This window comes from Lonchura striata, chromosome 12 (assembly GCF_050655825.1).
Source record: "Lonchura striata isolate lonStrDom1 chromosome 12, ASM5065582v1, whole genome shotgun sequence".
NCBI lineage: Eukaryota > Metazoa > Chordata > Aves > Passeriformes > Estrildidae > Lonchura > Lonchura striata.
In genome coordinates this window covers 18,090,493-18,103,310 of record NC_140714.1, presented here as the reverse complement: position 1 = coordinate 18,103,310, position 12,818 = coordinate 18,090,493, and the positions used below count along the sequence as shown (strand labels likewise).

Here is a 12,818-nt window from a genome sequence, read left to right as displayed (position 1 = left end):
CTTCTTTGATGCCCAGCTCCTCTGTGTCTCCAAAGAAGGAAAACGTGAACGCGCTCGACTCCTGAGATGGGTTGTTCTCGGACAAAGGTCCCAAATGGTCATCTGAGGGCAGGGTCCTGTACATCCTCTTTGTCCCAGGGTATTTCCACAATCTTTTCTGTTTTGTTCTTTGAAGCTCCAAACAAGTCTTTTAAATTGAAATGAGATTGTTCAAGGATAGCAAAACAGCGCACATCTTTTCCAAAGACAGCTTCCCAAGGAGCCACCTTGCTCTGAATATCTCGCTAACTCTATGCAAGGCCCATAAAGGAGAGGTTCACTTTACAAGAGTGAGCAGTGGGGAAACATCTCAGCTTGGAGTCAAAAGGCCGGAACAAAAGTCCTTTTTCATTAGCTACATCATTTAAGTGACTTTTCACTTAATACATGGTAAGGCAGAAATCAAGGGATTTAGCACAAGACTACTTTCCTGCCAGTGGAAATGTCAAGAGCTAATACGGTTTTCTCACAGACCTGCAAGTCTCAAGGTCTCTGTATTGACTGTTCTCACCTTCACTTTTGGCAGCAAACAGATGGACTAGAAAGAATAGATGAGGCTACGTGCTACTGTTGGAGGTCCCAGTTGAGGCCCGACGCCTCTGGTGGGAGCGGTTGCTCCTATGGGAACTCTCTGACAGTGTTCCCGTGCGCCTGGGCCTCTCAGCGCTTGCTGCTCTCCTCCTGCTCCTGTCCTGGCGACTCCTGGACCGGAGAGGTTGATCCGAGGCCCGGCGCTGCAGGCGGGAGCGGCTGCGTCTGGGGGATGTCCCTGATGGAGTATCCCTTTGCCTTGGCCACTCAGTCCTTGGTGCTGTCCTGTGGCTGCTGTCACGGCGACTCCTGGACCGGACAGGTGGACTTAGGGCCTGACCTTGCTGGTGGGAGCGGCTGTGTCTGCGGGACGTCCCTGGCAATGTCTCCCTTTGCCTGGGCGTCTCAGTCCTTGATGCTGTTCTGTGGCTGCTGTCACGGCGACTCCTGGACCGGACAGATGGACTTAGGGCCTGACCTTGCTGGTGGGAGCGGCTGTGTCTGCGGGACGTCCCTGGCGATGTCTCCCTTTGCCTGGGCGTCTCAGTCCTTGATGCTGTCCTGTGGCTGCTGTCACGGCGACTCCTGGACCGGACAGATGGACTTAGGGCCTGACCTTGCTGGTGGGAGCGGCTGTGTCTGCGGGACGTCCCTGGCGATGTCTCCCTTTGCCTGGGCGTCTCAGTCCTTGGTCTTGTCCTCTGGCTGCTGTCACGGCGACTCCTGGACCGGACAGGTGGACTTAGGGCCCAATCTTGCTGGTGGGAGCGGGTGCATCTGGGGGATGCCTGTGAAGGTGTCTCTCTTTGCCTGGGCATCTCAGTCCTTGGTGTTGTCCTTCTGCTGCCATCACAGCTACTCCTCGATCGGACTGGTACATCTGGGTCCTGACCTTGCTGGTGGGAGCGGGTGCGCCCGCGGCCGGGCCCAGCATGTCTGGAATGGCCCCTGTCCTCAAGCTCAGGGGTGCTGCTGTACATTGACCTTGTTCTGCTGGGGCTGCTGGTGTCCAGCGAGGGAGATGGCAGAGACTGCTGCCGTGCTGTGCGTTGCTGGCTGCTGCGGCTGCTGGTCTCTGCAGATGAAGCCTGGGGATCCAGCCCCGATGGCACCGGGCCATGGGAGCTGGGGCTGATGGCCTCAGATTCTGTGGAGCCGTGAGCAGGCTCCAGTCCTGACTGACTGGTCGGGATGGGGCCATTGAGCTCTGGCTCATCCCTGGAGGCTGTAAGGACAAGCAGGAATGTCAAAGAGCACCCAGGCCCAAGGCAAGCCTGGCCAAAGCAGAACCCCAGCCCTTCAGGAGCAGACGGGCTCTGCCAGGCCCAGCCTGGGCACTGCCCCCAGCCCAGGGACACCGGGTGCTTTGCCTCATACCCGTTTCAAGACCAGCACAGCTGTCACACTCCCAGCTCTGTACGCTGTTTTTCAGGCCGGAGCAGCGCCTGTGGGTGCCCTCAGCAGCGCAGGAGGAGCACAGGAGCAGTTCCCAGGGCCTGGGGAAGCAAATGGGTTTATGGCACTGAGGACAAAGTGATTGTCCGGCCAAGCTCTTCTAGTTCTTTTCTCTTTGAGCCCTTGAAGTGACACGGCTACCCTGCAGAGCCTCAGGTGCAGCTCCCCAACTTACCCCTCTTCCTCTGCCTCCTCCCTGCCTCCCAGGTAAAGGCAATCCCTGGCATTGCACCTCCTGTGCCTCTCTCCTAGGTACGCATAGGCATGGTTGTCCTCCCATGTTGGCTGTCTGATGGAGAAAGGAAAAGCTGATGAGTTTCTGCTGCCCTCCCCTCATGGAGGTACAGGTTGTCCCTGCTCTTTGTCCCGTACTTTTCCAAGGCGTGCGTGAAGCTAAAGCCCAGACTCACAGGACAGGGCAGGGACAGGACTGGTATGGCAGGGCCTGGCAGAGCACAGACCTTGCAGCTCCTGTCCTGTGCGGCAGGCAGAAGGACACCAACCTGAAGGGGATTCGGATCCCCAGGATGAACATTTCGACAGGGAATGCCTCCTGGTCTCTGCACAGGGGGCACTGGAAGTATAAAGCACCAGAACGCATGGCCTGTCCCTGCAGGGCAAACAGAAGCAGGGTGAGCAAGGCCCTGGTGCTGCTGAGCACCTGCTTTGCCCTGGGGCTGAGGGGAGGGTTCCTACCTGGATGCAGTCCCTGTGGAACCAGGCCCTTTTGCACACTGGGCACACCAGGGTTCTGAAAGTCTTTCTATCCTCCACTAGCTCCATGCAGATGAGACAATCGGTGCCTGGCTCTGGAGTTGCCTCAATGTCCTGCTTTGGACGGTGCACAGGGCAGAAGGAGCTGGAGGAAAATGGATGGGCAAAGTGAGAAATGTTGGATCTTCTGCCAGGGGTGACCCGGAGTGGGGAGGAGGTACCTATAATATGGAATATACTGTGTGATGCAGCTGCCCTCCTTGGCACAGGGCAGGTGGAACCATCTGTCACAGTCCTCCATGCAGCACATGATGGTTGCCCCGCTCTGGCCACAGACGCAGCAGCGCTGGAAAGAGCCAAGCAGCCCCATCAGCAGCAGCCTCAGGGCCTCCCCAGGCAGCCCCAGCGCTCCAGGCAGGGCGCAGGATGTGGCCGCTGCTGGGTCTCAGCCCACAGAGCCGTCTGGTGGAGGAGGGGGGCTCCTGTGCCAGAGCCTCTGTGCAGCTGCTGGGAGCCAGACTTTGTCCCACAACTGGCCAGAAGGGCAGGCCTTTCCTTCCAAGTGTCTGGGCTAAGCTCTGGCAAACCTCACCTGGCACAAATCTCCCTGCTTGCGTCGGACTCTCACCTTTTGTGCCGCCCTCCACACTGCAATTTGGATATCTCTAGGAAGAAATCCCATGAGTCCAACATGGTCGTTGTCTTGAGGAAAAAGTAGAGTGGCAAAAAACTGCAGCAGAGAGGAGGAGCAGATGAGGAGAGAGGGGCAGGAACTGCCCATTGCAATGGTGGAGGGAGCTCCCGGAGCCACTCACCAGGCAGAACACGTGGGCACAGAGTCCGCCCTTCTCCAGTTTGTCACCGCAGATGTCCAGATCAGCCTCTGCTCGGCGACACAGCATGCACACTGCAGGGCACAGAGCCAATGGCAGCGGGCATGAGCACCTCTGCGGGGCTCTTTGGCTGCAGCAGCATCGGCCCCAAGGGCTGCTCTGTCCCTGCCTGCCTGCCTGGCTGATGGGCAGGGCTGGAGGCCTTGGAGAGCAGGGGCCATTGTGGGCACGGGTGTCCCAAGAGCTGCCCCCTGGCCCAGTTGGGCCCCACTTGGGGAGGAAGGAGGCTCCCAGCCGCGGCATGGCTGAGCAGCTCCTGCCTCCCCCTGCCTCTGCTCTGGGCCCCACACAACGCCTGCCACAGGAGCCCCTGGGCCCGGCTCTGGGAGGGCGGCTTTGCCCTCACCTGGCTCCCTGGCACCAGGGCCCTCCTGCTTGCTGTCACTCATGGCAGCCGTCAGCGGTGAGTCCCTGTCCAGAAATGCCAAAGTCTCCTCCAGGTGCTGGTTCTCTCTCTGTCTGGGAGACAGAAGAGTGTGGGGAGTTTGCAGAACAGGCCCAGAGCCACGAGGGCACTACTCCCTGCTGAGCCCTGCGTGAGCCCTACTCCTGTCCGCCTTCTCCTCCCGTCGTCGCCTCGAGGAACACCGCAGTCCGCTCTGGCTGTTGCTCTGCTGATTCTGGGCAGGGAGAGGCAGGGGAGCCTGCAGCACAGGCCCAGAGCCCCGAGCTGTGGGGCTCCGCTGGTCCCTGAGCAGCAGCGTCCCTGCCCTGCCTTCTCCTCCCGTGGTCAGGTCGCACTGACACGCGGCCTGAGCCCAGCCTTCCCTTTTGTGACCTTGCTTGCACGGGTCACAATGGCCACTCTGACATCAGCATCGTGCAGCCAAAATTGGGGCAGCCATGGCCTCAGGTCCCTGGCAACCACTTGAGGCGGCCCCCTTGGTAACTGCCCAGGTTCTGAGATGGGTGCAAAGGTTTGGCCAGGAGGGAACCCAGGCAGGGACTCCTGCAGCAAGTGCAGGGCCAAATGCCACGCCCTGGGGCAGCCATCGAGGCTGGTACTGTTGGCAGTAAGGTGCTGTTCAGGCACTGCCACTCCAGGGCTCCAGCCCCGGCCAAGGGAAATCTCTGCTCCTGCCCCTGGCAGGGGTCAGTCACACAGAGATTGTGCATTGAGTTAGGAGTGGAACTGAGGCCACACATGGACTCTAGGTCTCTTCAGAAGGTTAATCCAAGTTTATTAGAAACCCATTATTTTATACACCGTTCTATTACAGGTGGACCTGATTAGTCATTTAATCAGCAACCCTTCGCACCATTGGCTAATTCACAAGACACTCTTTGCTAAAGATCTGATGAGAAAACAGCCGTTCAAAACACCAGCTGCAAGGTTGATTTTAGTCTTTCTCTCAGCCATCTCAAAACTGTAGTACTTCGCTTGCCCAGTCACGGGGATCTTTTGTGGCGGCTAGCTTGTCCCCTTCAAGTGACTGGAGGGAACTACAAGTGTGGCTGCCCCCGGCTCGTCACTTAGAGCACCGGGTGGCAGTGATTGCCTCAGCGTGGGTGACGAAGGCACAGCAAAGCTACGAAGATCCAAAGCAAAGGAATAGGGAGCGGACACCTGTATGAGGTCTGCAGAGCTTTTATTCTCCCAAACCGGGACAGTGACAGATGCCGCTCTACCTTGGGTCTGACAGGGGATTATAAAGGGTGTGGGCGTGAGGGGGGTGAACACAGTGCAACCAATAGGAAGGGATTACATCAGTGCAGGGGCCAATGAGGAGAACCTAGGGAGGGGAAAGGTTTCCAGGGACCAATACTAACAAGAACAGGGATGACTGACATCAAACATTCTAGAAGAAAATGGGGACGGTTTCAGGGATTGACAGGGAGAGGGGGCTGTACAACTTGGACTGACAGGGGTATTTTTAGGTACAGAGGGAGATTGACAACCCTGTGGCGGGAAAACTTTGTGGCAAGGAGGTGGGGAAAAACCTTCCTAGGGAGGAATAGGGGACACATGGAACATACCAACAAGACCTGTCTAACAACTAATTTCTAACTTAATTACCAAACCCTTATAAATCCTTGTAAAACTGTCACACCACCACACAGCAACCCTTCACACCATTGGCTAATTCACAAGACACCCTTTGCTAAACATCTGATGAGAAAACAGCCGTTCAAAACACCAGCTGGAAGGTTGTTTTTAGTCTTTCTCTCAGGCATCTCAAAACTCCCCAGAACAACACCTGGGGAAGTTTATCTGGCTTCTCTTTCTCTGACTAAAGTGTCGCATCCACATGGATTCTCTTGCACTGGAGAAATTCAAAACCTGCTTCAGGTGAACTGACATTTTCCTCAAGACCTCTCTGGAGAAAACCAGGAAGAAAGTGAAGGCACTGCTTTGTTACAGGGGCATTGCCATGCCCGAATCCTCAGTGAAGGAAGAAAATTAGCAATGGTGACACCGCTGTATAAACACAAAGCACATTTCAATGGTCAGCTGAAGTGCCCGGAGGAGACAGACATTAACCACCCTCACACTCATCCTCAGGACAGTTTTGTCTCCACATTTGACAGTTCTTCCTTTGAATGTTGTTTAATTACAACTCAGAAGCTTAAAATAACAGTGCCCAGTGTAGTTATTAGACCCCAAATCATCCCTCTAACAATTGCCTTATGTATTTCTCACTGTCATGTCCCAAGACTTTTTATCTGAGGTCAGAACAAAAGAATTCCAGCCTCCTGCCCATGATAGAGAGGGGGAGATTTTGAAAGGATATAAGGACAACCATTATCTGTTGGGAGGTTACTGATGAAGAACAGGAAGTTCAGGGGAGATGGAAAGAAGTCCAATTGCTTTCCAAGAATAGGAAGAAAAGCTTTTTAAAGCCAGTATACTCAGTATACTTTGCCACTTTATCTTTGCTGCTCTCCCAAGACAAAAGATTTTTCAGTGTGAATTTATCACAATTGGTTTTGTATCTAGAAAATTAAATGTCATTGTTCTGTAAAATGATAAAGCTGCAAAATCTAAAATTTAAAAAATAAACAACCAAAACCAAACACCAAACCAAAGAAAACTGAAGTATTTGTCAATTCAAGTGCAAGGTAGATCAAGTGCTACCTGCCAGCATCAGTTGGCAGGTTCTGCCAAGGTGCAAAGGCTGCCACACCAGCATGGCAAGCTTGAAAGAGTCCTGTGTAGATTCATCACAGTGGAGAAGATCAGCAGGACCTGAGCAAATACAGAGACTTGTACAGTTTCAGAAATCAGATACAGGAAACAATTCCTTCAGAGCTCTCTGCTACAGTTTAAATTCATTATCTACCAGAAGAAAAAAAGTAAAACGGACCTTTAAAACAGACTATCAAAGCAATAGTGGAGTTTTCAAGAATGAATCATTTTCTCTACTCTATGGGACTGGACTTAAGCAGATCCCACCCTTGAAGGGAGCCTGGGAGTGCAAATACAGAAGGGGCAATCCCACCCTGAATTTGTCAGGAAGAGGAGCTGCTCTTTCCACTCTCTGTGGTCATACAGTTTGTCTTTTCCAGACTGGGAGGTTGGAAATTTATTGTTAAATTACATTTCTAACAAATTTAGGAGCTTTAGATATTACTTCAATACAAGCTGTTTTTACTGCATTTCCTTTACTATATAAAAACTATTGTTTTTAAAATTAAGTTTAAAGCACTACTGCAATATAAAAGAAATGTTTTGTAAAAAGTACTTTATCCCTGTCATGGTTTGACACTGGCACAATGCCAGTGCCCCCTTGAAAATGCAATCTCTCAATTGAATGCTGTGAAATGCAATAGAGAACAGAGCAAAGCAGGCCAACAGAAAAATAATAATAATAACAGAAAAAAATATGGATTAGTTCTATATTGCAAAGTTGTGTAAAGACGTGAAAGCCAATGATATATCATTACAAACATCCTTTAAAACTGATCCTTCTATTATTTTAACCACATTAGCAGCATAAGCAGAATCTGTAATTAAATTAAAAGGTTGTGGAAAGAGCTGAAAAGCCCAAACCACAGCAGCAAGATCAACAACCTGAGGAGATAATTCTATTTGGACATCTGATTCCCAAGCTTTAGTTGTTCGGTTCAACCAAGTTATTACCGATTTGTGACTTTTGCCTGATCCATCAGTGAAGAGAGTTATTGCATCTAATGGTTCTTCACTTAATATAGGTTTTTCTCTAAAACTCAATTTTGGTTGTAATAATTTGTGAGCTGGGTAATGAACAGAACAAATACCTGGGAAATTTAATAATGCATATTGTAAATCATCAGAATTTTGCATTGCCCAATCAAGATAATCTCTTTTCAGTAGTAAATAGATAACTGCAAATTCTCGACCTGCTAAAGTTAACAATCTTGTTCTGGCCTTAATTACAATTTGTGCTATCATCTCTAAAACTGTAAAAATAGTCTTAGGACACCTGTAGGGCAGAAAAAATCCATTCTATTATCAACAAAGGATCTCTCTAAGAAGGATCCCATTGGAAAATGAGACGACAAAGTTGCATTTTTTCTCCCAAAATGGCAAAAAGGAAAGGCTTTTCTGGAACACAGCGATGAGCTTGTCGTCTTTGGAGAGCTTCCATGACCTTGTCAAGAGCTGCACGAGCTTCTGCACGAGTTAAGAGTTCAAGGAGAGTTGATGTCACAACTTCCTCTCAGCAAATCAAAAAGCGGACCCAGTTCATCATTGGTAATTCCCAAAACAGGTTTAACCCAATTGATTTCTCCTCGAAGTTGTTGTAAATCTTGTAGATTGTTGACACTGATCTGGAGCGGTATCCTTTGAGGTGTAATTGTTTTTTCAGCCATCTTCCATCCCAGATACTTCCAGGGTGAAATTTCTTGAATTTTGGTTATAGAAATTTCAAGTCCAGCATTTTGGATTTCAGTAACAACACTAGCAAGTCCCACAAGCAAAACAACAAGTCTTTTTATCAGAGTCCAACTGTACAGTACCAACAGATTTTTCAAAAATTTTTTTGTTTGCTTTTCCAGGACCTTTTCGAGCTTTTCCATTTGTTGTCCCAAATTTTCTCCAAAAGCTTTAGCCAAATTATCTCCCAATGTTTTTCCTAACTTTTCTTGAGATTCTGTAATTTGCTTTCCAAAAGCATTAACTTGCACATTAGCAAGATGTTGTGGAGAAGTGGGTTTACTGCAAGCTATTAGCATCTGTGTTACAGTTGGAGGCTGATCAGGTAAAGTTAAAATAATTTTTCTACATTCTTCGTAGAATGAGACAAAAGCAAGGTTTTGGATAAAACAGGAATGAGCTTGTTCATCTGGACATTGTTCTTCAACAGCTTGCGTTAATCTATCTAAGGAAGAGCCAAAAGATTCCAATTGACCTTGTCTGATAGTAGTATAAGCATTTACATGGGTACCAGCTGGCTCAACTGAAAACAAAGCTTTTCTAGCAGCATCTTTAATATCGGTGAGCACAGGCTGAGGCAATTCCGCTGCCTGATTTTCTGGTCTATGGAAAGGTGGATCACCTGCTAGTTGGGCAATATCTATGTTCCCATAATGTCCTAGGGTGACGTTATGGTGTTTGTATCTCCAATCGTGTGTTCTGTTTATGATTTGATATTATGTTCTGTGCTTTCAGAACTGACTCTGAAAGTGAAGGTTTGTTTTGCCTTGTTATCAGCCGTGGGTTCACCTCCCCCCATGGTCTGCTGTCTAGAAAAGGCTAGTGCTGGCTGGCTTGCTTTTGCTCGCTTGCTTGCTTGCTTGGCTTGCTTGCTTTGCTTGCTTCTGCTTTTGCCTTTGCTTCCTAATCAGTTTAGCAAAGCAGTCCAATTCTTTCCCTGGACTGTTTCTTTTCCTTTCCTCTTCCTGAATACCATCTAGCCTGCTCCAGACTGGGATCTGGGAAACACCAAGAAACACCGGAAGCCTGCATTTTGTGATCTGCAGCAGCCATCCCCAGTGCTGGAGGGCAATCCCCAGCGTCCAGACCTGGGCAACCACTCTCAGGAAAGACTTTCTGGATTTGTTCATCTCTTCAGAGTGGTGAAAGAGTTTTGTTGTCATCTGGAGTTGTTAATTTTTTTTGGTGCTGGGAAGTGCTTTGTTTGTTGAATAAACAGGTTCTTTTCCACTTCTCGCAGAGAAAATTTTTTCCCTGAACCAAGTGGGTGGGGAGGGGCTGTGTGGGTTTGTTTTCTGGGGGCTCCTCCCAGAGGGTTTTCCCCAAATTTGCCCTAAACTAGGACAAATATTTTGGCACCCAAATTGTGGCTCGAGAGAGTGGGAAAAACCCTGTATTAATCATATTTTTGTTCCAATTACTTTGTGTTGGTATGGAGCAGTTACTGGTTATGTTGTTTGAATTCATAGTGTCTCTTGGGGTGAAGGCCTGCATGTGTCTCTGGACCCTAGGGTTTTTTGAGATCTTAATCCCTCTATGGTCCCTAGGTTTATTTTTTTTATCCAGGAATAGCTCTGGTATTTTCCCTAATACGTAGGTTTTGCAGTAGCAGGGCACTGATCAGAATATCCATCGGGCTGGGCTTGGGTGTAATGGCTTCCAGGGGGTTTATAAAGGTGCCGAAGTCTGTTTCTGGAATGTATGGTTCATGGTTATGGTTGTGCAGCCAGTTTGTTAGAGGGGAAGTAGGGGATGAGGCTTTTCAGCCTTTGCTTTCCTTCTTCTACTCTGAATTTGTTACCTTCCTATTAGAGAATGCTCCGTTTCCCCTGACTGTTAAAGAGACCATCTTCCTGGTGTTTAATCTGGTAAGCTTTCTCTATACAGTCTGCAGTCTCTCTAGAATGAGGGCTGAGGTTTCTAGAGGGGCCGATGAGACCTCTGACCCAGGAGTAGACGCAGGTGTGAGAAATCCTGAGTGGCCAAGGGAGTCCAGGCCGCCTCAGAGGTGATTGGCACAGAAGCACAAATCCTCCTGGCACCCCGACTACTGGTGCTGGGGTGGATGTTCAGAGGAAAGGTTCCCTCCACCCACCATGCCACCAGTGCTACATGGAGCAAGTGGATTGCTCTCATCACGCAGCGCGCCCATATTGGTAAACTGAATCGCCCTGGGATTTTGGAAGTAATTACAAATTGGCCCGAAGGTGAAAGTTTTGGTGTCACAGATGAAGAAGAAAAACCAGTGACATGGGCTGAAGAAGCTCCACCACACAACCAACTGCCAGCAGAAGAAACACGCTACTCTCTCTTCACCGACGGTTCCTGTTGCATTGTAGGGATGAATCAGAAGTGGAAAGCAACTGTATGGAGTCCCACACGACGGGTTGCAGAGGCACTGAAGGAGAAGGTGGATCAAGCCAGTTTGCTGAACTCAAAGCCGTTCAACTGGCCCTAGACATTGCAGAAAGGGAGAAGTGGCCAAAGCTCTACCTCTACACTGATTCATGGATGGTAGCCAATGCTCTGTGGGGGTGGCTAGAGAGGTGGAAAGAGTTTAACTTGCAGCATAGAGGAAAACCAATTTGGGCTGCTGAAGAGTGGAAAGATACCACTACCCAGGTAGAGAAGCTACCTGTGAAGGTTCGCCATGTAGATGCCCATGTCCCCAGAAGTAGAGCTAATGAAGAGCAGCAGGTAGATCAGGCTGCAAAGACAGGGATGTCAAAGATAGACCTCGATTGGGAACACAAGGGAGAGTTGTTCCTAGCACGATGGGCCCATGATGCCTCAGGCCAGCAGGATAGAGGTGCCACCTCTAAGTGGGCACGAGACCGAGGGGTGGATCTCACCATGGACAGTATTTCTCAGGTGATCCATGACTGTGAGACGTGTGCTACCATCAAATAGGCCAAGCGGGTGAAGCCCCTGTGGTATGGTGGGCGGTGGTCCAAGTACAAGTATGGGGAGGCCTGGCAGATTGACTAAATCACACTGCCTCAGACACACCAAGGCAAGCGCTACGTGCTCACCGTGGTGGAAGCCACCACTGGATGGTTGGAAACCTACCCTGTGTCTCATGCTACAGCCCGTAACACCATCCTGGGCCTTGAAAAGCAGGTCCTTTGGAGGCATAGCACCCCTGAGAGGATTGAGTCAGATAATGGGACTCATTTCAAGAATAGCATTATCAACAGCTGGGCTAGGGAACATGGCATTGAGCGGGTGTGCCACATCCCCTACCATGCACCAGCTGCAGGCAAAGTGGAGAGGTACAATGGACTGTTAAAAACCACCTTAAAAGCATTGGGTGGGGGATCTTTCAAAAATTGGGAGCAACATTTAGCAAAGGCCACCTGGTTAGTTAACAGCCGAGGTTCCACCAATCGAGCACGTCCTGCCCAGTCTGAGCCCCTGAATATAGTAGATGGAGATAAAGTCCCAGTGGCACATGTCAGAGTTTTGTTAGGGAAATCAGTGTGGATCAATTCTGCCTCGAATACAGACAAACCCATTTGTGGGATTGTCTTTGCTCAGGGACCAGGTTGTACATGGTGGATAATGCAAAGAGATGGAACAACACGATGTGTACCTCAGAGAGATCTGATTGTGGGGTGAAACTATTGCGCAAATATCACTGCTGGATGTTACTGCCAATGTCTGTACATGAAAACACACAGACATGAGAAAGAAGGAAATGTGTAAGTGTCAAAGGTATGAGTAAGTGAAAGATACAAGTTTTAACTTGATGGAGTTTTTAGGTGATGTTGAAGATATGGAGATAAGGGGTGGAATGTCCTAGGGTGACGTTACAGTGTTTGTATCTCCAATCGTGTGTTCTGTTTATGTTTGATATTATGTTCTGTGCTTTCAGAACTGACTCTGAAAGTGAAGGTTTGTTTTGCCTTGTTATCAGCCGTGGGTTCACCTCCCCTCATGGTCTTCTGTCTAGAAAAGGCTAGTGCTGACTGGCTTGCTTTTGCTTGCTTGCTTGCTTGCTTGTGTCATGGTTTGACATGGAAAAAAATTTTTTCCGGAAGAAAGAAGTCAATTTAGATGTTGACCAATTGAAGGTAGACATGCCTCTGAGAACACAGAGGGGTTAAAAGCAAAATTCCCAGGAGAACTGGCTCTCTTTAGTTCCAGTCAGCGTGCAGTGCAGCCTCTCCCCTGCCTAGCCCGTGGCTGGGCAGGGAAGGGGAAGGCCCATGGCCTGACTGAGGTAGGCCCAAGGGTGGAAGGACTGGAACCGGGCTGATCTCCTGCAGAGAGAAAAGTGAAAAAAATCTAAGATGTCTCCGTTCCCCTCCCCAGAGTTTCTCTCCCAA

At 49.7% G+C, this 12,818-nt stretch overlaps 1 protein-coding gene across 1 annotated transcript in view; it reads right to left on the bottom strand.

Moving 5' to 3' along the window:
* Positions 1 to 596: 596 nt before the first annotated feature.
* The window catches only part of LOC144247015 (uncharacterized), a 22,932-nt gene continuing 10,710 nt past the window's right edge, over positions 597 to 12,818 (bottom strand). The window contains exons 3-11 of the mRNA XM_085590193.1: positions 3,979 to 4,091; positions 3,555 to 3,646; positions 3,332 to 3,469; positions 2,979 to 3,085; positions 2,722 to 2,884; positions 2,487 to 2,635; positions 2,201 to 2,314; positions 1,948 to 2,066; positions 597 to 1,795 (exon numbers count right to left, since the gene is read on the bottom strand). Coding sequence (XP_085446319.1) covers positions 597 to 1,795; positions 1,948 to 2,066; positions 2,201 to 2,314; positions 2,487 to 2,635; positions 2,722 to 2,884; positions 2,979 to 3,085; positions 3,332 to 3,469; positions 3,555 to 3,646; positions 3,979 to 4,091 — 2,194 coding nt within the window. The remainder of the gene's footprint in view (positions 1,796 to 1,947; positions 2,067 to 2,200; positions 2,315 to 2,486; positions 2,636 to 2,721; positions 2,885 to 2,978; positions 3,086 to 3,331; positions 3,470 to 3,554; positions 3,647 to 3,978; positions 4,092 to 12,818) is intronic.